Source organism: Prionailurus bengalensis, chromosome B1 (genome assembly GCF_016509475.1).
Source record: "Prionailurus bengalensis isolate Pbe53 chromosome B1, Fcat_Pben_1.1_paternal_pri, whole genome shotgun sequence".
Taxonomy (NCBI): domain Eukaryota; kingdom Metazoa; phylum Chordata; class Mammalia; order Carnivora; family Felidae; genus Prionailurus; species Prionailurus bengalensis.
Genome location: NC_057344.1, coordinates 51,358,700 through 51,382,519, shown reverse-complemented (window position 1 = coordinate 51,382,519; position 23,820 = coordinate 51,358,700). Strand labels below are relative to the sequence as shown.

Genomic DNA, 23,820 nt, shown 5'->3' with positions numbered 1-23,820 from the left:
CAGGGTAGGTGCTGAATTTAGTTCTGTAGACTTCCTATCTCAATTTCTGAACAAAGTCAATTTAAAAGTCGCTGATTTAGGACCGAATCCTAAATTATGGTGATTCACGATACAAACTCAACTCTGATTGTAAGAGTGAGGTGCCTTCTCAAAAAAGTTATTTAGCCAGGAAAGTTACAGAAAAGAGCCCGTCTCCCCACTCAAAGAAAGGGACAGTAATGGGAGAATTTTACAGAGTCCAACCGAAATGCAGCCCCTCAGTGAGGAGGGTCCATGAGTTAGGGTTTTATGCTAAAGCTGAGGGGCCACTGTGACAAGGGACAGATAAAGTACATTTTCATATACAAGCCACCCTCAATTTTACCTCTGCAATAGGGTCCACTCACTTCCCAAGAATAAGGTAATAACCCAAATTCTATGGAACAATAGAAAAGGATAAAATGTCAGATCTTTCACAAGTTAGAAATTGCAGTTTGGCAAGGATTGAACACGGGGCGATCTTTTGCTCCCCACAACCCCAATCTGGCTAACACCTTACATTTGGGCAGCATTTTCTAGATTCCAACCCTCTTCACATTTACAATCTCCCTAGATCCTCGACCCCCACAACGTGAGCAAGCAGGCCGAGGATCACTAGCCCGACTCTGCAGATTAGGAAATTATTTTTTAAAAGTTGTCTGAGTGGTTGGAGCCACAGAAAAAAAACCATCCAAGGCTGTTAGAAACTTTTGGGACAAATGAGGAACTTCTCAGTTATTTTTTTGTCTGTGTGACTTCTTTTCCAGTGTTTAGTCAACCCTAAAATATTTAGGTTTTCTTTCTACCAGAACACAATTACTCCTGGCTACCTTTCACTTGCTGCTAGGATTTCTTTATCCAGCCTACCCTTCTAGGCTCCTTTTCCACACGTGATGTGCATACAGTGGCCCGCATTTTCTTAGTCGCCTGATCCCCTACACATCCTATTTGCCTTTCCCTTCTACCTAAGGACACATTTTTCTTCTGCTGCTCTTCATGTATCCCTTCGGTTCATTTCTCTTATCTTTCACCAACTCCTCTAGCTGCTGACTTGCTAGGCTACCTAATGTATCTCTCTACTTTCAAGTCTTAGTCTTGCATCAGACACACAAAACCCTGCAGTCACAACAAAGGATGTGTGCGTTTTTTAGGACCACTTTACAAACTGATTTGGCAGGAGGAAGGGCACTTTACTGCATACTAATAATGCTTTAATAACATTTTCCTGTCACGAGTGCTTGGGTGTTAAAGTCAGTGGACTCCTGAAACCACACAACACCCTTTGTGCAAATATATATAAAAAAAAATGTATTAGTGTTTCATTCAGCTAAGTGTCTTTGGCACAAACAATGATATCCCCAAATCCAGGTTCCTTTTTTCTCACCCAATTATTTTTCTTGTCTAGTAAATCTTGCTATTGTGTAATAAACTTTTTGTATTGGTAAATGTGTTTCTATATTTGTAAAATAACTGTGGCACAAGGGTCTGGTGCTTTCCTTAAGGAAATGAAAATGTCTAAATAAAAGAAACATTAGCTCTACATTTGGAGGATTTTGTCCATTGCGTTTATTACCTGGCAAAGGGCCTGATGTTCTATAAAACCTACAAAGAAGTGGCCCCTGGGTGGCTCAGTCGGTTAAGCGTCCGACTTCAGCTCAGGTCATGGTCTCACAGTTCGCGGGTTCGAGCCCCGCGTTGGGCTTTGTGCTGGCAGCTCAGAGCCTGGAGCCTGCTTCAGATTCTGCCTCTCTCTCTCTCTCTCTCTCTCTGCCCCACCCCCTCACATGCTGTCTCTCAAAAATGAATAAATGTTAAAAAAGTTTAAAAAACATACAAAGAAGATGTAAAGAGGTGTAAAAAGTTAATAGTTTAGATCAAAGAAAATGTTGTCATTTCATCTCCTGGTATACAGTAGGTGCCCGATAAGTCTTTGTTGAGAAAATATCAAGTTCTAACCCCACTCCATATTCCTTTACTCCTATTATGTTCTACAATCTGAGAATTAGGAAATTAAAGGGCATTTTATATAACCATTAATCCACATCGTTGTGGCTAAATAACATTGAACTAAATGACTTAGAGGACTTTTTCTAGGTAGATGAATCTATAATTATAGATAAGAAAATGGAGAAAAAGGAAAAACCTGGAGTACTGCTGGCTAATTGTCTTATTCCTATGTGTCTCTAGTAAATCATGATCATAGACCATGGAGATTTCTTAACCAATCCAGAGTTCATACTGATTTCACTTCCAGGTGTTTAATAGACATCAGGAACTCCTCTGGCCTTTACCTGTTCAATTTTTCTCTCTGGAAAAGTCATTGTTAAAATCTGTTTCTCACTATATGTTTCTTATGGTCTTATAAATACTGATCAAGGACAATAATAGGAGGATTAGCAATGAATGTGGGGGGGTTGGCAAGTGGAAAGTATAACTGGAAGAACAGTTGTGTGTAAGTTCTTAAGTCAAGATATAGTCCCTATATCTTTGCTCTACAGACTTCATCCTATCTTTTGGGGCATAATATTCCTTATGGTAGCTTTGCCACTCAGGCTTTAATAAAAGCATCATTTGAGTTATGATGTGACATATTTTAGCATTCTTGTTGCCACCAAGGTACATTCTTTTGAATGCTTGCTAAGGTCCTATCTCTAGATAAACAAAGGCTCCTACTTTTGCTTAAATTCCCCTAAGTGGATGCTATACCCAGTGTATGAGGGATGAAAGGAAGGAATTCAGTTTACCAGCAGGTTTAATAAGCTGTTGCTACATTAGGATACTAGAGTTGAGAGTAAGCTTTCAGAGACTCCCTGCCTCAGCTCCAAACTGATCCAATGTCTGTTAACTTTACTGGCTCTGATCAGCATATGGATAGAAAAGACTAGTACGTGAATCACTGACAGTCCTGGTTTTGCCAAGATGCAGCAGCAAAGCACTCTCATTTAATCATGCAAAATGACATAATGCTTCTTTCTATTCTTTAGTCCTTTCAATGATTTGGGACTAAATCCTAAAATTTCTAGATTCAGGACGAAAGGAATAAACAAAGGTGGCTGAGAGGTAGCCATTAATAATACAGACCTTCTTTGTCATGATTTTGTGGTATACTTCTATTTTGATAATGCCCGAACCATCCCAAAATAAATAAGTGACCAAAATAAGTTTGAGAGAAGGAAGTAGAGAGAACAGCAAGTTTTAAATTGGTCTCACTGGCTCTGGCACAAATCCCCTCCTTGTCCTGAGCCTAGAGCCTTTTTGCTCAGCGATGGTGCACTGTATACAGTGCTATCAGTCAGACCATAATCACAAGCAGCCACTGGAAGGAACAATTAAAACTCCTCAAGCCCTTAGCCTTTGATCTTGACAAATTAAACGCTAATGACACATTCTTTTTTTTTTTTTTAATTTTTAATTTTATTTTCAAGAGAGAGACAGAGCACGATCAAGGGAGGACACAGAGAGAGGGAGCCACAGAATCCAAAGCAGGCTCCAGGCTCCGAGTTTGTCGGCACAGAGCCTGATGTGGGGCTCAAACTCACAAACCACGAGATCATGATCTGAGCTGAAGTCGGACGCTCAACCGACTGAGCCACCCAGGCGCCTCTAATGACACATTCTTATTAAGTGTAAAATCATTATAATAAAGCATGAGTAGAAATGGGAGGAATGACCTGATCATAGCCCAACTTCCCCATGTATGAATCAGTGGGGGTGTTCGATGTCCAGGAATCTACTGTGGCTGTGTGACAGAATGGAAAAAAGTATGCATAGTTTGCAAGCAAAGAACCAGAGTATGAATCTTGACCTCACTCATTTACAGGTTGTGTGATCTTGGAAATTGTCAGACTCGGCCTCCTATAAAACAGGGATTTGGAATCACCACTTCACATGCTTCACGGGAGGCACAGATGAGAGAATGTTCACAAAAGTTCCTTCTCCACCCTCCACTATGCTGACTGGTGATGTTCGTATTGGTGCCAGGGGGCAAGGTCACCAGCCACGGCCAAATCCCAACTAGTACACAGCTCTGGACGTTGAAGGCCCTGGGTATGGCTGGTGCACAGACACCCCCATCACTCATCAGTGGGGACCTCAAACCCCAAGGGAGGCAGCCGGGATTCAGCCAAGAAGGCTTTCATGGCTGTTACTTCTCTATTACCTGTCTGACTGGCCAGGTGCAAGGTCAGGCATTGGGAGGGAGCACGGATTCACTTGGTCTTCACCTACTCATGTAGAACATGGTATCTGACGCCAGAACCGTGATTCTAGTTGCACTGTTAAATTCAAAAGTGAATCCAACAAGAGGAAAATGATTTTAGAAACAATCAGGTTCGGGTGTCCATTTTGAAATGGAATGCTGTCCTCTTTTCGTTTTAGAGTGACAGGGTAATGGTCAAGGAAATGGAATCTAATAGAGGTTTTATGCTGACAGCTCGACTGGGGCTCAGGCCCTCTCACTATGAGGATGGCTGGAAGTAGAAAGGCTCATTTTACCAAATTCCAAATCCAAACAGAAGAAAAGAGCTCAGAGGAGTTCAAGGTGAAGGAAACAGCAGCCCACTTTTCCTTACACGCTCTGCTTTTGTCCTTCACACACTTCACACTTGAGGGAGAAACTAATGACATTGACCTCGGGCCCCCATTCTGCCCGGCGGTGCACACAGCTGTGGCAGGCGGTCCCCGAGGGCCCCTGCCCGCTGCAGCACGCACCGTTAATGTGGCCAAGCCAGCAGCTGACTGAAAACAGTGGCAGGCAGGCACTAGGCACACGACCCCTGACACTGCGGGCCTTTTTTTCCTCCTCTCAGCGAGCAGCCAATGGGCGGGCTCTCTCCATTGGCTGCCATGGCAACGAGAAGACTGCTCTGCAGTGCCCAGAACAGATGTCACATGAGCCAAGATGAATGTGGTGGGGGTGGGGAGCATGTGGTGGGGGTGGAGGGGGATAGGGGAGGCATTTGGAGTTAAATGGTCCCACCAGAGGGAGTGAGGCATATTTTGAAGTAAGTGCAAAGCTGTAACAGCTATTTTCTTTCTTTTCCCTGTCCTTTAAGTTCTAAACACACATGCACAAACACGAATGTCCTTTTATCTCCGCTACTGAGGTGCTTGCGGCTCTCTGGCTTTCATGGCAAACATGAAAGCTCTGATTTCTTGAAGCCTAAATGAACATCGCCTTCACTGCAGAAATGCAAGCGGGCATTCTGCAGCCATTTAGGAACAGGCTGGGAAGCTCTGTGGAGGGGGATTGGGGAAACTTAGAACCACACGGAGCCGAGATAAAATCCACAGGAATTTTAAAGGCAAACGCACCGCCTCTGTAGGCAAACAACAAACCCTGTTTCACTCTTGTTACCACCAACATGCGAGGGCTCCTACTATCCTCCCCCACGGGTAGTTTCTCTGATCTTACCATTCCTAAGGCCATTTTATATAGACTAAACCAGGGCAAGCCTTACAAATCTACCTGCTTGAGTAACAAAGGCTCTTTTGTTGTCTCTAAAATAGATCCTATTCTAGATAAAATACTGTATTTAAAATGTTTCCACTGCCTTCCGCTTATCTGCCACTGAAATTAACCAGTAGAGTGTGAGCATGTGGGTGCACGGAATAAACCTATATATTAGTTGGTAAGATAAGAGGGGATATTAGTGGCAGGCAAACACAAGACACTGCAGGCCTTTTTTCCCTCCCTGCTTGCAGCCAATGGGCAGGAACCTAATCTCGTTCCTGTTATCAGACCACATGTATCAGGGAGCCATAAGGGACAAGGTATAGATCCAGTCTTAATCTGACAGATGAAATGCACCGAATGCGTCGGAGGAAAATGTTGCTGAGAATTATTTTGCACTTGTGCTTAAGTCCCCTGACAAACATTCATTCACAGGGTGGCTGCTTTGTGCAACGTGCCACAGGGAGTGTTGCAAAGGATGCCCCACTTATAATCAAGAGTGAAAAGAAATGTGGAAATGCTTGTAATGGGTAAGATGAAATAAGTGTAGCAGGCAAAGCATGATGTGAACCTGGAGGGAGGCAGGCTCTGAGAAGCGTCCTGGGGTGTGGGGAAACGAGACAGCTTCTTCTGTGATACACACTCAACACATACACCAGATCACAGGATGCCTTAACACCCTAAGAAGTAGTCGCTATTACCCTAACAAATCAGGAAACCCTAGCTTCGAGAGGTTGGCAGTCAAAGGTCATATCGCAAGCAAGCAGCAGAACCACTGGTGATCCATGTCAACCACCAACCTCCACGGGCTTTTGCTCTGTCAACCAATGAGCAGAAGTGACACCCTGTTGCAAAGAACGCAGCTGTGGATGTAGGCACCATATCCTGGTCTACGCAATGGCGTCCATGAAGTTGTGGACTTCAAACACTCGCCGCTTGTTTCCCAGTACATATTAAAATAAATATGCAACTATTAAAATTGGAGGTTCATCTAGATATACCTTAAAGTAATCCTGTATAACACAAGGGATACATATGTCACACTTTGAGAGCCCCTGCATTTTCCCATGCTGGCCTTGAAAGATGAGGAGGAGTGTAACTCGTGGAAAGTTTGAGTTCACTCAACTCTCGTCCTATGTAGGTCACGGTTATTTTGCACATATACCTCCACTGAAATGAAAATGTCTTCTTGGTCCTCACAAGAATGCTTTCTTCTCTCATTATTCTGGCCAGTAAGTGGAATCGTAGGGTTCTTGCAGTGCACTTGAATGAAATGCAGAACGTGAATGAAAGACTGATGGCCCAGCAATGCCCAACAGTCAGCATTGCTCCTAGAAGCTGCCACCACAAGCTCAACTCCGCCCTGGGGGCCGCAACTTCCTGCCACTGCAGCAATGGGCCAGAACCACCAGAGGGCAGTAACACAACCAGATTTTTCATTTGGATCCAAATGCGGATGCACACAGTTTAATAATATGTAAAGCCCATTATTACAAGCTTTTCCTCTCCCCACCCCCTATTAATGAACAAATGCCCAGGGGTAATGCAGATATTTCTAAATACAGTGCAAGAAAGGGCAATCTGTACTCATACACAGGGAGTCTAACACACAGTGATAAGTGGAAATGAAAATAATCACCCAGATGCAACTAAACCATTAAGGCTAAAGATTTAGCTGTCTCTATGGCTGCATACATGGAAATATAGATGCCTGCCTCCCAGAAATGGGCATTTTTAAAACATTTATTTCATAAGTTCTTATTAAGAATTCTTAACAATACCTATAATGATAACTGCAAAGGTACAAGAGGGGTGTAAGAGGAATTTCATCTTTACTGCTGGGCATACAAAGGGGGATTCTTCTCTTTGACTAAGGTAAGTGAATGAATTATTCAGGGTCTTTCCATGGACATTTAAAACCCATAACTCCACACTTTAAACAACACCACAAATTTAAAAAGAACAACAACAACTGGCTAATCCCCAAACTATAAAATACCCACTCTATTCAGGGTCCTTTGATGCAGAGGAATGATTTTTGATGTTTTGTAAAAGCAGAATCTTTTAGTGCAGTTACTGGTTTTAACATCACAGCATACAGCATACAATAGAATGAGCAGGGATACTCCTAACCATGGATAACCTACTCATTTCTCTATAAACAAAGACACAGAAATAACCTTGACACTTTCTCAATTCGTGACAGAAAGGAAGATTCTCTGATCCAATGTTTTTCACAATGGTTTGGAATTGGGGGGCCTTTGGAAAAGCAGAATGAAGTCAGCCTCATCTCTGGAGTCACCCCATGAAACCCTGATATTCGTAAACTGCTTGACAGATTACCAAATACCGCCCCCCCCACACACACACACAAAATTTGAGCAAGGCATTCATAATCAAATGACTCTAACTCTGGGGCACCTGGGTGGCTCAGTTGATTAAACATCTAACTCTTGATTTCGGCTCAGGTCATGATCTCATTGTTCGTGGGTTTGAGCCCTGCGTTGGCTCTGCACTGACAGTGTGGAGCCTGCTTGAGATTCTTTCTCAATCTCTCTTTTTCTGCCCCTCCCCTGCTCACGTCTGTGCTCTTTCTCTCTCAAAATAAATAAGTGAATATTAAAAAATATATAAATAATAAAAGTACTATCTAGGTCACTTTGAAAATGTGAATAAAGCCTTTTGAGCTCCGGTTTCTTCCTAAGGCAGGTAGGAGAACAGATCCTGAACTACCTCCCAGTATAAGGACAAGGGTCACTTGTGTAGTATGACACAAAGCACTGAAAACTCAAGATTTATAAGGAGTTCTGTTCTTATTCTCCTCATTTTATAGACAAGGAACTAGAGCTGTAAAGACCTGTCCAAGGTCACGGTTGGTAAAGGTAGAGCAAGGCTGCCAGGTGTTCTCATCCAAAGCTGTGGTTCTTCCCACCCCTCCAAGGTAACTGTCAGCTTAGGCTGCTGTAACAAAGAACGACAGACTGGGGCACTTAAACACAACCTTTATTTCTCACAGTTCTAGAGGCTGGGAAGTCTCAGATGGAGGCGCCAGCAGAGAAGATTTCATTGTGAGGACTCTTCTCATGACTTAAAGACAGCCTACCATCTCATTGTGGGCGCACATGACCTCTTCTTTGTGTGCAGGTGGAGAGAAAGAGAGAGAGCACTCCAATGTCTCTTCTTTTAAGGACACTAATCCCATGGTGGGGTTCCATCCTCATGACCTCATCTAACCCTAATTACTTCCCAAAGCCCCATCTCCAAATTCCGTCACACTGGGAGGTTAGTGCTTCAACATATAAAGTCTGAGGAACACAAATATCCAGCCCATAACAAGGGGTAACAATGGGCTTCTTTATCCTGCTCCATATCTTCAGTTCAGGACAATAAATATTTGCTACTAGGTGCCAAGCACAGTACCGGGCCTTAGGGAAAACAAGGGTGACTAGGGGCCCCCAAAGAGTTTAGTGTTAGGACAGCTCTACGAAATGTTCTACAAGGGACAGCATTTATGACATAAGGACTTTTGTGACTGTGTATAGCATAGTTTATTATAACCAACTTCATGAGTTCCTTCTTCAGATAGCTATGTTTGAAACAACTGTAATGCAAATATGGCAACTAATCAGTACATAGTTAATATTTGATAAGGTAATTCATGTATTAATTTCCTGAGGAAGATGGGGTCAAACAAGGAAGGAAGGATATTTTCAAATTTTCAGCCTTATAGAAGCTTACAAGGAAACAAAGGATCTGTACCTCCTGGTAGGGAATTATCAGATCCAGTTACAGGATGATGATTATAGCATAACTGGATATTTATTGAATATATTTAACTTCTTCAGTTGAGTTGACATAATTAAAACTGCTTTCTGGGGACGCCTGGGTGGCTCAGTTGGTTAGGCGTCTGACTTCAGCTCAGGTCATATTCTCGTGGTTTGTGATTTCGAGCCCTGCACAGGGCTCTGTGCTAACCGCTTGGAGCCTGGAGCCTGCTTCAGATTCTGTGTCTCCCTCTCTCTCTCTGTCCCTCCCCACTTGCACTCTGTCTCTCTCTCTCTCTCTCAAAAATACATAAAAATTAAAAAAAAAACACCTGTTTTCTGGATTGGAAAACTGAAGGGTCTCAGCTTCAATTAATATATATTGGCTGACTACTACATGCTAGCAGTATGTATGTGTGCTAGTATGCATGATGGATGTATTAATTTACTTATATAAATATTCAGTCCATAATAAGGAGTATTTTACATATATATAAAGTCTCATTTAATTCCTACAATAAACCTTTGAGGAAATTTTGTTAGGTAATTTAAAATAAAGACCAGAGAAGTCAAGGACTCATTGATGTTAAGTGACTAAGAGAGTACTAGAACATTCTTGCCAACCATTCAAACATAATTTTGATTACTTACACACACACACACACACACACACACACACACACACACTTTTGTCCCCAAAATCTAGCTCCTAGGATTTTTTTTTCTGGTGTTATTTTTGGTCTGTTACTTTATTTTGGTAAGTAGTATAGGGGTGAAGTTGGGTCTTTTTTGAAGGTATATATATTTGAAAGGGGAAAAGCTTATGTGAATGTCTATCTCCCTTCAAAACTAGACAAGGACCTTAAGAAAGAGATCAAGCCCCATCCTCTCTGGAGAATTGAGTGTATTCTGTGTTTAGCTCCGGGATCCAGAAGAACCCAGATGGGCGCCCACTCAATGAACATGGCTTGACTCTCCTGAGAAGCCCAGAAGAGAAGAGCTCCCCATTTCAGTCTCCCATTTAAGGCTGGACACGTGACAGTGGTAATCTGGAAACCAAATCTGGAGACTGTGGAAGGCTAAATAATAGCACCTCCGAATGTCGATGTCCTGATCCCTGGAACATGTGAATGTTATTTTATATGGCAAAGACTTCAGAGATGTGATTAAACTAAGGATCTGGAGACAGGGAGATTATCTCGTATTATCAGGTGGGCCCTAAATACAATCGTGTCCTTATAAGAAAGAGGCATAGGAAGATCAGACACACAGAATAGGAGGAGGCAATGTGACCATTGAGGCAGAGAATGGAATGATGTGGCCACATGCCAAGGAATGTCAGCAGTCACTAAAGGAGTAGAGTCAAGAAAGGGATTGTCCATAAGAGCCTCTGGAGGGAACACAGCCCAGATAAAACCTTGATTTTGGTCCAGCAAAACTGATTTCAGACTCCTGGGCTCTGGAACTATGAGAAGATAAATTTCTGTTGTTTTAAGCCACCAAGTTTGTGGTAACTAGCTGCAATGGCCATTTGTAACTAAGACAGAGACAAAAAGCCAGAGATATGGCAAATTAGAGAAAGGAAGATGGTTTAATGTACCAACCACTGACTTAATCTTACCAAATATTCTTTTACGATGTGACATTTAGTAATTTCTTCTGTCAAGAGAGTTTTCAAGATAGGCTTTGGGGTCAAGAACACTATGGTTAACTCAATAATTATTTCCTCCTGGTATATAACACATACTAGATAAAGCAGCAATTCCTCAAACCTCTAGATTTGGTCTATTTGTGGAAACGGTGACTCTGCATTAAGAACTAACTTTGAAATACAAAGAAACATAAAAACATTTATTATAATGTTCACTGAATAGCCGTAAAATTTTCTATGAGTGACCATGGTTCTCATCCTAAGTCCCCAGAATTCCAGAAGTTCTTGAGCTTTATTAGAAGGTTTGGAGCTCTGAGCAAGAATTGTATGTTAATTCTTAGATATATCATGGTAATTAGGCACTCTGACTAGAAGATGTCTCATGGAAAGATGGCAAAATGATTGTTTGGATTTCATTCTCAATGTAGTAGGGAAGTCACAGATGAGTTTGACACAGGGCAAGGAAATGACTGGAATTAGATTTAGGAAGTCGCTCTGGCTGCCCTGTGTGGGTGGCTAGTAGTGGAGAGGTACATAGCCCAGTAGTCTAGGAACAGATAACAGTAGCCCGACTATGACAGTGAATATGAAAATGAGCGAGAAGTAGGCACAGGAGGGACATATCTGAGAAGCAGACTGTAGGTTAATCTGATTAACCAGAGGTGAGGAGTAAGGGAAAGGGTGAATCAGTGAGGACTCATAGAGATCTTGCTTAAGCAAGTTAGAAGATGATGGCTGGGAAGGCAGGCAATGGGTTGGGGGCGGTGTCAGAAAAAAGCCGTGGGGCTTGTTATGGTGTGGGGGGAGGGGTGGGAATCAAGCCTCCCAGTTTAGGAAAGATTATGCTGACAAGTAAGGAGAATTAACAAGTAGGCAGTGGAATATGGGGATCTATAGCCCAGGGAGTAGTTCTGGCCCAGAAATTTTGAGTCAGCAGTATAAAGATGATGGCATTTAAACTATGCTAGAGAAAAGAAGCAAAAATTTAATTGGTAGCACAGGTAGATAGGCTATTTGGAAACGAAATCTGCTCCCTCTCTCTCTCCCTCTCTCTCTCTCTCACATGCACACACACTGAGCAGCCAAACCACAACTTGTCAGGGCTTAACTGGAGAGCATGGGCAGTCACTGACTATCTGGCTATAGCCTAAGTGCTCAGGGAAGAAAACTGAATAATCAGACCTGAAAAAAATTCTACTATGATTTCAAAATTTGGGAAAGAAAATTAAATAATCAAAGCTGAAGCAAACCTAAAAAAATGCTGCTGTAATCCAACCATTCCATACTGTTTTTAATCTTTCATTTTGAGTACTTTTCTTTAAAATGACACTATATGGAGTATAGATGACAGATGACAGACAGCAGGGTAACTGAAATTTAAGATAAAATATGGCAAATACTTGGAGATTATAGCTATGTTGAAGATACAGATGAATGGATGGGTGGGTGGGTGAGTGGATGGATGGATGAACAAACAGACTGAGAGACTGATAGAAACAGATTTTAAAACACTATTTTTATATTTGGCACATGGTTGATAATTTAGCATTCACCCAAAAAGGTTATCCAGAGGAAAGGCTGTTCATGAAGTTTTGAGAGGTTGAGAAAGAGATAGGTCATGTGACCAGGAAAACTATCTTCAGACTTTTTAATTCTCTATCAAATTTCAAGAAATAAAACCTATCAGTGATCAAAAGATTTGATTCCTAAATGAGGAAGAGTTGCATTTTCAGGATATGAGAATTGCATCTGAACACCCACTTCCCCCACAAGAGGCCACATTTCAGTTTGGAATATTAGCACATGTCATGACAGGTCCATGTCAGGTCCCAAGACAGTTTGGGAGATAAGCTGTCTATATTTGATAATCCAAAGGCAATTAATAATACATTCGATTATCTCCACTTAAGACCATGAGGAAATAATTCCATCATGAAACTCAAGGAAAAAAATATGAAAATGCAGTTAAGAAAAGCTAATGTAGTCTTCACCACCCCCCCCCCATATTTTGTGTGAAGTCTTCAGCTCATGAAGAACATGAAGCAGCTGTCCTACTCTGTGAACAGAATCCAGCACTTCCAAGGTCAATGAATCCAGTGTGATGTTTGATTTTCACTCAGATCCCCTTCTGTAAGGTTTTCCAGACTCCTTTAAGAATGAAAATTCACAAACTTCCTCAGCCATTTTTCCTTTCCTAAGGTTGTTGGTGAGTCTGGTATCTACAACCCAGCCAACTTTGCAGAAAACCACAGTTTAGATGGAAAATCACTTTGGGTTTCTGGCTCATCAGCAGTACTGCACATCTAATTAGCTCAACAATTGGTCCCTGTGATAAAATCAGCTAATTTTATGTTCAAATGGCTGCTCCGTGGTAAGCAATACTGTCACTCTAAACTCCAAGTATAAAGAAGTTGCTGAAGAAGCTGGTTACTAGGGGGTCACTGGGGGCAAACTAGTGAAGACTATTAAATTAGTAACCTAAGTCAATGTTATAGTTAGTGCATAGGGGTCCCACCAGGACTCAAATAAGATGAATTCCCAGAATGTAATGACAGGGCTGGAAATGCCAACTCTTAAAGGGGAAATGATTGTACATAAAATGCATGGAATGAGTCATGTGCAGAATCTTCCAATCTCAGAAATAAACCTATATTTTTGTGATGAGATTACAAATCCTAGACCTCAGTCTAGTACTGTTAAGAAATGACTCTCCCTAGATTAAACACCTTGTTGTTTCAGGAATTTGTGCAAGGTTACCTTAGGTAGAAAACCCAGGAAAGCCAATTCCATGTTCTAGGAGTCAACTCTTTAGCTTTCTCCTCTCCTTTACTCACCTGTTAAGGCAACTGGTGATATCTGAGACTCTCTTCCTGCTTTGTGGGATCTATTAGCAACCACATTTACTTTTAAAGGTAAATTCAAAAGCACAGATCAAGTTCTTTATGGTGCAAAAGCTAATTATATCACCTCTCACATGCACTGCAAATTAGTGATTTTTTTTTGGTGTGTATATTATCAATTATACCAATTGAATGGACAGTTAGAAATTTATACAACTTTCAAAACTAGGAACAAGAAACACATGAATATATACAATTCTACATAACGGTACTAAGAGATACATGCATACCTATATCTAAACATATCCATTATATCTATGTATGTATATAGATAAATAGAGTCAGAGATATACAAATGACTTCATTTATATAAAGTGTTTAAAATAGTAATGAGCATGGAGTAAGCACTCAGTTGGTTCTGGTGTTGCTGTCTATCAGCAGCAGCAGCATCGTCATTATATAGCTACATACATATACGATATGTAAATATATACACTACACATGTAATGGTATAGTATATAACTATCTGCTTGTAACAGGATGTCTGTTGAAAAATAAAATTGTCTTTTTCTTTCTCTGCTCTAACAGAGGTGCCAGAAAGCACAAAATCATGGTAGATCATCCTCAAGGCTTTGTAGTCGGTCAGCTGCCTGGCCCGGATGAGGTGGAGTGGCTAAAGGACCCTCTGTAGACGGTCGCATCAGCCACCTCTCATGCACCAGCTCAGATCCTCTCAGCCTCACCTGTCTCTCCTCCAGTTCCCACTGCAGTGCTCAGCTCTGGATGGACTCTGATTAGTTTTATGCAGGTGAGCCCTCCAGCGATTTGTCTCACACTCATGCCATGTGCCTCCTGCCTCCTGCTGCAGGGACATAGTCTCCTAAGTCCACCCACGTGTGACCCAGAAGCACAGAGTGAACCCGTGGGGAATGGCATCCAACAGACATATGCTTCCCTTCTTCTCCCAGAACGACTGGTCATTTCACAGGGACCAAACAACCCACCACTGATAGCACAGACCGAGTTATATTGGTTCTCCCTCTTTTTCTTTTCCAGGCCCCCTGCCCCTTACTCCTCCTCCATGGCACCGCACTCCCAAATAAGTCCTCACACACAAGCCTTTGCCACAGGCTCTGTTTTCCATGGGATCTGGACTAAGATAAAAATTATAGTGGTCACCGAGTGCAGGTATATGCAATTAGCCATACTGTTCACCAAGGAAGGTGACACAATGAGGGCCTTCATTCTTGTTTCCCAAAATGGAAAATGACTTGACCCCTCAGGGTATGATCTGAAAAGGGGGAAAGGAGACAGTAGTTCCTGGTGCTCAAGGTGGGACAGAAGGATAAATCCTGACTCAGGACTCCTGGGCAAGGACTGTATCAAGAATGGAAACACACCTCTGCACTTGACTGAGCTCAGCCAAGGTCCCCAGGGTTGTGGCTTTCAGTATTCAGCTCTTTCCTGTGGTGACTGAAAGGAAAACTACCTGACCCTCATGCTGTGTATCTCCAAAAAGAAAGGGAGGGAGCAGTTCCTGGTGCAGCATCTCTGATGGCCATGAGGACTGTGCTCCATGGCAGTCCGATGCTCTTGCAATAAGCCAACACAACAGCAGAAGGCTTGGAATCTTGAGTCTTCAGCCAGGGAGCCAGACTGGCATGCCCCATGCTCCCTTCAACATAGATACACACACCCTTCATAGACTGCTATGCTATCTAATCAGGTAGCCACTAGCCACACGTGGCTATTTAAATTAAATTAAATTAAATTAAATTAAATTAAATTAATTAAATTAAAATAAAACAAAACAAAACATTCAGCTCTCAGTCGCATTAACCACACTTCAATGTTCAATAGCCACATGTGGCTAGTGGCTATTGTACTGGAGAGTACAGAAGAGACCACTGGCCATCATGGCAGAAAGTTGTACTGGAGGTGCTGGTCTAGAGTCAAGACTCTCTGGGTTTTAGCCAGTTAGCCAGGAGACAAGTACTGGACTTGCCACTCATCTATCGGGGGGAAGGCAGGGCCACTTTTATTTATGTGGTAAAATAAAAGAAACATGAGAGTATTTGTTCTCTGAGTTGATAATAAAGCAATTATATGTGGTTACATTAACAGCAATGGATATTTGGATACTGGGAGGACAGAAGACCCCAATCTTTATAAAAAAAAAAGACCCTACTTTTAAAAACCAAGCAAAAATGTGTACATGTATGTGTATCCCATATGCTTAGGTACAAAACACCCAAAAAGCATGTGGTTAGAAAAACTATCTAGAATATAACATTAATATTCCCCAAATCTACAAAAATAATGGAGAAGTTATTAAAAGTTTATTAATATTTAATATCTAAATTTTATTTCCTATGTGTATCAGTTATCTAAATCAACATGGGCTCCACTCACAGCTAAGGGTAAGAAACTATGTTGGGGCAGAAACCAAAAAATCATGTTAACTTCTTCATCATCACCTGGAAGGCATTGACCTTTGGAACTTAAAATCCTCACTGTGAATACCAGAATATCATGTCATTTGCCTGCCATAGGCATTTCCCTACCCAACCTCTCAAATGTTGGTATTCCACCAGTCCTGAGCCTTCTCCTCTCATCTCTTATCACTTCCCCGAAGTGACTGTACCAGCAACTAGGGCTTCACTAACCAAGTTGATAACTCCCAATAATAATAAGGGCTACCATTTGTTGAGCACTTATTATGTGTGAAGCCATGTGCCATATAAGCATTAACCCAGTTAACAGTCACAACAACCCTCCCTGCAAGGAAGGAACAGCCCACGTCTTCTCCTAAAAACCACCTGGATGCCCAGATCACAGGTACCTTAAACTCCACATGTTCAGACTTAACTTACCTTCACAACAAATCCACCTCTGAACCTCTATACCTTCATATACAATATCACAAGCCAGAAACCTATAAATTACCCTGGACTCCTCCCACTCACTTTTTCTCCACTTCTAATCAAGTTCCAAGATCTATTATTTTACTTCCTAAATATCCCTTATTCCACTCTGACTGGCAGCACCCTAGAGAAGGCTCCTATTGTTTCTGTCCTAGAGCCCTGCATCAGCTGTCCGACTCATCTCCCTGCATTTGGTTTGTTTTTCTGTAATTCTAGTTACTCTACTGACTTAACATTATGACTCTGGACATCTGAAATATGAGGATAATAATGAGGTCTCTCATCCTTATAGGTTTGTTTGAGTTAAGTAAGATATACAGTTTTCTAAGTGACTTGATAAAAAGTTCCACAGCTGACATATGAATTGAGACTATTTGGTGCTAGAGGCTACATGCTTAACCACTACCACATATGCCCAGGTAAGCCCACGATTATCAGAAAAATCATGATGAAAAGAGACATAAGAAAGGATAATTTGCGGTAAAAAGCTTTTGAGAATGGCAATATAAGTGTACATGAATTATTCCAAAACTTAGCAACTTAAAAACAACAAAAGCTTATTATCTTGTGGTTTCTGTAGCACTGCTTAGCTAGGTGCCTCTGGCTTAAGACCTTTCATGAGGTTGCAGTCCAACTGTCAACTGGAGATGCCGTCCCACCAGTAAGCTTGACTGGGGCTGAGGAGCTTCTAAGCTTACTCATGTCGTTCTTGGAAGCCTTTGCCCCTTGCCACAGGGACCTTTACACAGGGCTGCCTCACAACATGGCAGCTGATTTCCCTTAGGGCAAGTGATCCAAGAGACAATGAGAGAGGGCCTCCAAGATGGAAGCCCGGATCTTTTAATAAACTCATCTCAGAAGTAACATCACACCACTTCTGTCCTTCATTGGGAGTGAGTCATTAAATTTAGCCCACACTCAAGGAGAGGGGTTTACACAAGGGCAGAGACCACTGAGAGCCATCCCAGAGGCTGCTGACTATTATCCCCAAGCAGACATCATAGCCCTGGAGGGAGGAGGTGTGCTGAAAATAAATAAAGCCCTATCAGCATCTCCCTTAGCCTTCTCTGCTTTCCAGAGTTGAACTGACCATGAACTTCATGTCCTGCTACTTTTTTATCAGTAGATACACTCTTGTCTCTCTCTCCTCCTCACTGCCACCTTGCCACCATGGGGGTTAGATGGAGATCCCACAGATTGCTGGGAACTGTTACATATCAGACTTTTCATATTAATACTAAAATAGACCAGCATTACAGTAGCTAATGGCCTCATTGTTAAGCATAAATCTAAATCAGAAAATATAACAATAATTAAAATGTAAACAATATCACAAAGTTCTAAGAATTAAAGCAACTCAAGTTACTTTTAAAAGAAACCAAAGCTCTATTGGATTTTTTTAAGTATTATACAATAGTAAAAATAATTATTTCATGATGTAGTATCTATATTTCTGAGAAGTGTTTTTATTATAATTTAATCTACTGTTACTAGCAAGAAAGAATGAGTATTCTGGGTTTAACCATGTTCCCCAAAAAAGATAAGCTGAAATTCCACCCCCCCCAACCCAGTATCTCAGAATGTAAGCTTATTTGGAGATACTGTCTTTACAGAGGTAATCAAGTTAAAATGTGGGCATTAGGTTGGACTATAATTCACTATGGCTGGAATTGTCAAAACAAGGGGAAATTTGGACACAGAAACAGATATGATAGAGGAAAGACAATGTAAAAAAGACACAGGGAGAAGACAGCCATCTGTCAGGAAAGGGGCCTGGGGCAGAGCCCTCTGTGGCAAGCCTCAGCAGGAACTGACTCAGCAGAGCCAGCACCTTGATTTTGGACTTCCAGCCTCCAGAACCATGAGACAATGCATTTCTGTTGCTTAAGACACCTAGTCTGTGGTAGTCTGTGGTGCTTTGTTACAGCATCCTGAACAAATAATTATAAACAGAAGAAAGAAAAAATGAGATCCAGCAAGAGATAGAGGCAGAGAGAGATAGAAAAGAAGATACATATTCATCCGGATGAGTTGATTTTATGAGAAATGCACAAGGGCCTACTCCTAAAATATGATGTAGCATATTTATAGAGCAGAAGATGACAGACATTTCCAAAAACTATGTAAATAGAACAGTGCCAGGTGAAAACAACCAGACTCTCCCTCTACAGGTGGGGTCTGACTTGGTGGGGGCCAACAGTGGGCATCTGGGAGCAAGAGGAGACCCTACCTTCTGGTAGTCTTCTTTAGATCTCAGGGCCACCTCCAGGTGCTTGGTAGAGGTTGGATAGATGGCTGAGCGGTATTGAGAACCATGGTCATTGCCTTGGCGCATGCCTGGGAAAGTGGAGATCAGAAAGGATTACTGGAGTAGACTGAGCAACAAGGCCAGTGTCACAAGTTTTCTATGATTCATGTACTAAGTGCTTGTTTTTTTTTTAATGAAGTATGGTTGACACACAATGTTATATTAGTTTCATGTATAGAACTTAGTGATTTGACCAAGTCTTAACCTTATGCTACACTCACCACAAGTGTACCTACCATCTGTCATCATACAACACTATTACAACACCTTTGACTATATTCCCTATGCTGTACCTTTCATGCCCTTGACTTATCCATTCCATAACTGGCAGCTTGCACCTCTTCACCACTTTTCACCCATCTCCAACAACACCTCCCCTCTGGGAACCATCAGTTTGTTCTCTGTATTTACGGATCTGTTTCTGCGTTTTGTTTGTTCCTTTGTTTTGGTTTTTAGACTCCACAAATCTGTGAATCATATGGTTTTTGTCCTTCTCTGTTTTACTTATTTCACTTAGCATAATATCCTCTAGGCCCAAACCTGTTGTCACAGATAGCAAGATCTCATTCTTTTAGATGGCTGAGTAATATTCCATTATATATATATATATATATATATATATATATATACACACACACACGTGTATATATGTCTGCGTGTGTGTGTGTGTGTGTATATATATATATATATATACATATATATATTTATATATAACATATATCCATTTATCCATCAATTAACACTTAACATTGCTTCCATATCTTGGTTATTATAAATAACACTGCAATAACACAGGGGTGTTATATATTATGTATGTTACATATACATTACATATATTATATATGTTATATATTACTAAGTGCTTGTTTTAATTTCCTCTTGACACTACTCTCCTTAAACAAGCATGAAATATATCTGTTTTGCTTTGCTTATTTTAATTACAACAAATACATTTGAACTTAGGTAAGTTTATTGTAGGTCTTAGATCATAGTAAATGCTCTACAAATATGTATTTTTCTATGCAGATATTTAAATCATAACCTATTCCATTCATCACTTGCAAAGCATTGTGCCACACATTATTTCTTTGGATCCTACTGAGACACCTGTGTGGCAGGTACCATGGTCCCTCACTTGGCAAATAAGGAGATGCCTATAAATGATGAAATAACAGGCTCAGTGAGTTTGAAGAGTTCGCCTAAGGTCATCCATCCAATCAAAGGAAAACGTGAGCCTTTTCCTTAAAGGAAAAGAGGTGAGCCTAGCCCATTTTCCACCCCTTCGCAGCAGCTAAAGTGTAGATAGTGATCAATTTCTTTTTTTTTTTTTTAATTTTTTTTTTCAACGTTTATTTATTTTTGGGACAGAGAGAGACAGAGCATGAACGGGGGAGGGGCAGAGAGAGGGAGACACAGAATCGGAAACAGGCTCCAGGCTCTGAGCCATCAGCTCAGCTCAGAGCCTGACGCGGGGCTCGAACTCACGGACCGCGAGATCGTGACCTGGCTGAAGTCGGACGTTTAACCGACTGCGCCACCCAGGCGCCCCGATAGTGATCAATTTCTAACTGAAAAATTTAGTCCCCAAAGTTACACAGCCACAGGCTTACTATAGATCTCCTATAGATTTCCATGCTGTTGTCAAAATGAACTTCACGCATGTTTACTGCATTATTCAATTATCAGTTTCAGTTTTAAAAGTACCCAAAACTCCTCTGACAGAAGATTCAATCTTCCAAAAAGAACGGCTTTGGCTTTGTACTTACAGATGTTAACGTATATGTGAATTACCTGGGGATACTATTAAAATGCAGATTCTGGTCTGGTAGGTCTATGGTGAGCCTGGGTGAGATTCTGTATTTCTAATCTGCTCATGGGTGGTGCTGACCACCAGACGGCATTTTGAGTAGCAAGAGTTTAGAGTTTGCTCAGATATTTTCAAGGTTTTGTGTAACACATCAGCAACATTTTTAATTCCAATAATGTGTTGAGGAAAACCTGACTCTGCCGTTTCTGAGGTTTGTAGTGTACAATGCTTCCTCCACCTGCCCCCAATTCTCCCGGGATGCACACACTTTTACACTGAACTCCTATCCAACCTTCAAGACTTAGTTGAAGCATCTTCACTCGACAGAAGTTTCCCTGAGTGTTCCTTACAGCTGTGCCAATCACTGACTCCTTTGGGCAGGTCTCTCTCTTAGAGGTTTTATCATGCTACATTGTTATTATGTGGTTGTCCCTCTTCCTCGTCTGTGAGCCTTCCAAAGGGCAGAGCCTTACAGACATAGTACCTGGTATAGCATCAGACTGATAGATACACTTCCATCAATATTTGTTGCATGAAGAATGTATGAGTTTATATCTTGTGACCCGAGGCCCTGCAATCAATACTGTAGTCCAAATCAATTAGTCAAAGTGCTTTTTCCTTTGTAAATAAAATTTTAATTCAAACGTAAATAAAATCATGTTTCTTAAGAACTCTAGGGAAAAGCTGCCAATGAGCTAATACGTTTGACTAGTAGAGGGAAGGGCAGTAGCTGAAGACACCAAAGGTTCACTATGGCGGTAAATGAATTGACAAGCTAGAATTCATGATCAAAACTACAAGCTAAAAATAGAGGTCTAAATAATAACAACCTAGCAGGATTTAGGGTCAAGCCTATGGCTATCTATGGTGTGTAACGTGTGTACTTGTGCATGGGGTGGAAGGTATTTCTGGCACCTATTTGTTCACACGCCAGCTTGGCTGACTTCCTAGAAATTCCATTCTCCCACCCTCAGAGTCCCATCCTCACCTTGATACACAAAGGCCACGTGGGGACCAGGAACTAATTAGTGGCTTAAAGAGCCAATACCAATGACACCAAAATATTAATTTAATAATATATAATAAGCCAGCCCATGCCTCCAATAAGCACTGTGTAATACCACATTAGAATACCTATTTCTGTATAAGTTATATATTCACATAAGTATCATGGTATGGTTATTATACTATACAATATATAAGTGTTATTACAGTGTAAATATTTTTATAGGATATGCTATATAAATACTGTTACAGTATTATTTATTAAGCACCTAATATGTGCCAAGTACTTTTCCAGATGCTAAGGATACAGCAATGAATAAAAGCAAACCCCAGGGTTCCACATTCTAGTATAATTTAAGACACTGGATAAATATACATTCCAGAATGGCACAGTGGCAATATTTTTTTCTTTGTCTTCTTCAATGTTCCCTCCTTCACTTATAAGTAAGGATTTTCTTGCATGACTACTTCACATCCTTTTGTGCACAATGCCATGATGGAGCATTATTGTCCCCTCTGAAATATTCTCCATGAAGAAAAAGATTGCTGGATGGCTGATTTTTAGTAAAATCTGACCCATCTCCAGTCAGCACAAGATGCACAACAGTAGGGTCTTCATGTGGAGTTGGTTAATCGATTCAAGTTTCCTTTCTTTTGGAAGATAAACTAGTATGTGAGTAAAAGAGAACATGCAGGTGTGATTTATGTATATTTTTCAACAAATTTTGCTAAGATTCCATATGCCTTGTACATTGAAGACAACAAATATCTGCATTTGGATGAAGATCCTTGAATTATCCTAGGATTATGAGGAATTGTTGCTTATGAATAGAAACTGGCTTTTTAGCAAACAAGATGGGAATAGTTAAGAATTATTCCAAGGAAACTGTATAACAGCAGTCTCTTCCACTGATCATATTTTCACAGATAGTCTGATAGAAGAGTGCACAATGAAACATTTAGATTGACATCCACATTTAGAGCTTCTCTTGTAGTGACATGACAACCTACGGGGTAGAGACATCTGGAAGATTCCATAAAATTGTGTGGTTGAGCAGAAAAGATGTACATGACTGTCATTTCTAGGCAAGTATGTAAGGCAATGCATTTTTGTAAAAAACAATCCATGCATTCTTTACGTAATTATGGGTTATACTACTACTACAATCCAGGATAGGGGTTTATAAGTCCTTCCCTGAAGCCACGATCCCTTGAATTAAATTCTAAGTTCATCACCTGCTAATTACCAATAGGGCTCCTGTCAGTGTTGTCCTTGTTTTCTTTGTGCAGATTTGGGCTGTCCCCAACTCACCCCAGACAGCTATAAAGAGGAGTAACATAGTGGGTATTTTCCACAGCTCTGCTCCAGACTCCTCGCACCTTTCCCCTTTGCACTAACACAAACTGACTATTCATCCATTGGAAAGATGGGAATTATTCACACTGTTACAGCTGCCATCTTCAAGTCTTAAAGATTGAATTTACAGCCCTGACCTTCTGATCCCCACTCTTCTTGGATGTTCTAACAAAACTGACAGCTCCCCACATCAGAACCAATGCATGCTCTCCTCCCAGTCACTCTGGCTAAACCCCTGCCTGGCCAGGAAGGAAGACAAGAAAGTGCTAAAGTGATACAGTAGGGGATAGAGAGAAAATATCAAAGCTTTTATGTAGACACTCTTGAATTTCGAGTGATACTGGATAAGGCATTAATGCTCTGGTATACTCATGAACAACAGTGTTAATTTGACTGAAATTTTTTTCCATCAAAATTCATCCTGAGGAGGAGATATTAATATCTTAAAACCATGCCTACGTATCGACATCCTTGTGTGTGTGTTTGGTTAAATCCAATGCGTGTACCTTTCAGTTCACTGATGAAGAGGCTTATTAGAAGGATAGGAGCTTAAAATTTGGAAACAGATAGCTCACTGGGAAATATGATTTGATGCTCAACAACTAGAAAAACCTGTAGAACTATGGATTTTCTGTTCTCGTTATTTTTAATACATTGCATTTACAGATGTTTAGCATCATTAAATTTTTCATCA

At 41.0% G+C, this 23,820-nt stretch overlaps 1 protein-coding gene across 3 annotated transcripts in view; it reads right to left on the bottom strand.

The window, feature by feature from the left end:
- MSRA (methionine sulfoxide reductase A) overlaps positions 1-23,820 on the bottom strand; it is a 450,794-nt gene that overhangs the window by 90,018 nt on the left and 336,956 nt on the right. For all 3 annotated transcript variants that reach the window (XM_043565070.1, XM_043565068.1, XM_043565069.1), the window contains one exon: positions 18,880-18,986. In XM_043565070.1, coding sequence (XP_043421005.1) covers positions 18,880-18,986 — 107 coding nt within the window. The remainder of the gene's footprint in view (positions 1-18,879; positions 18,987-23,820) is intronic.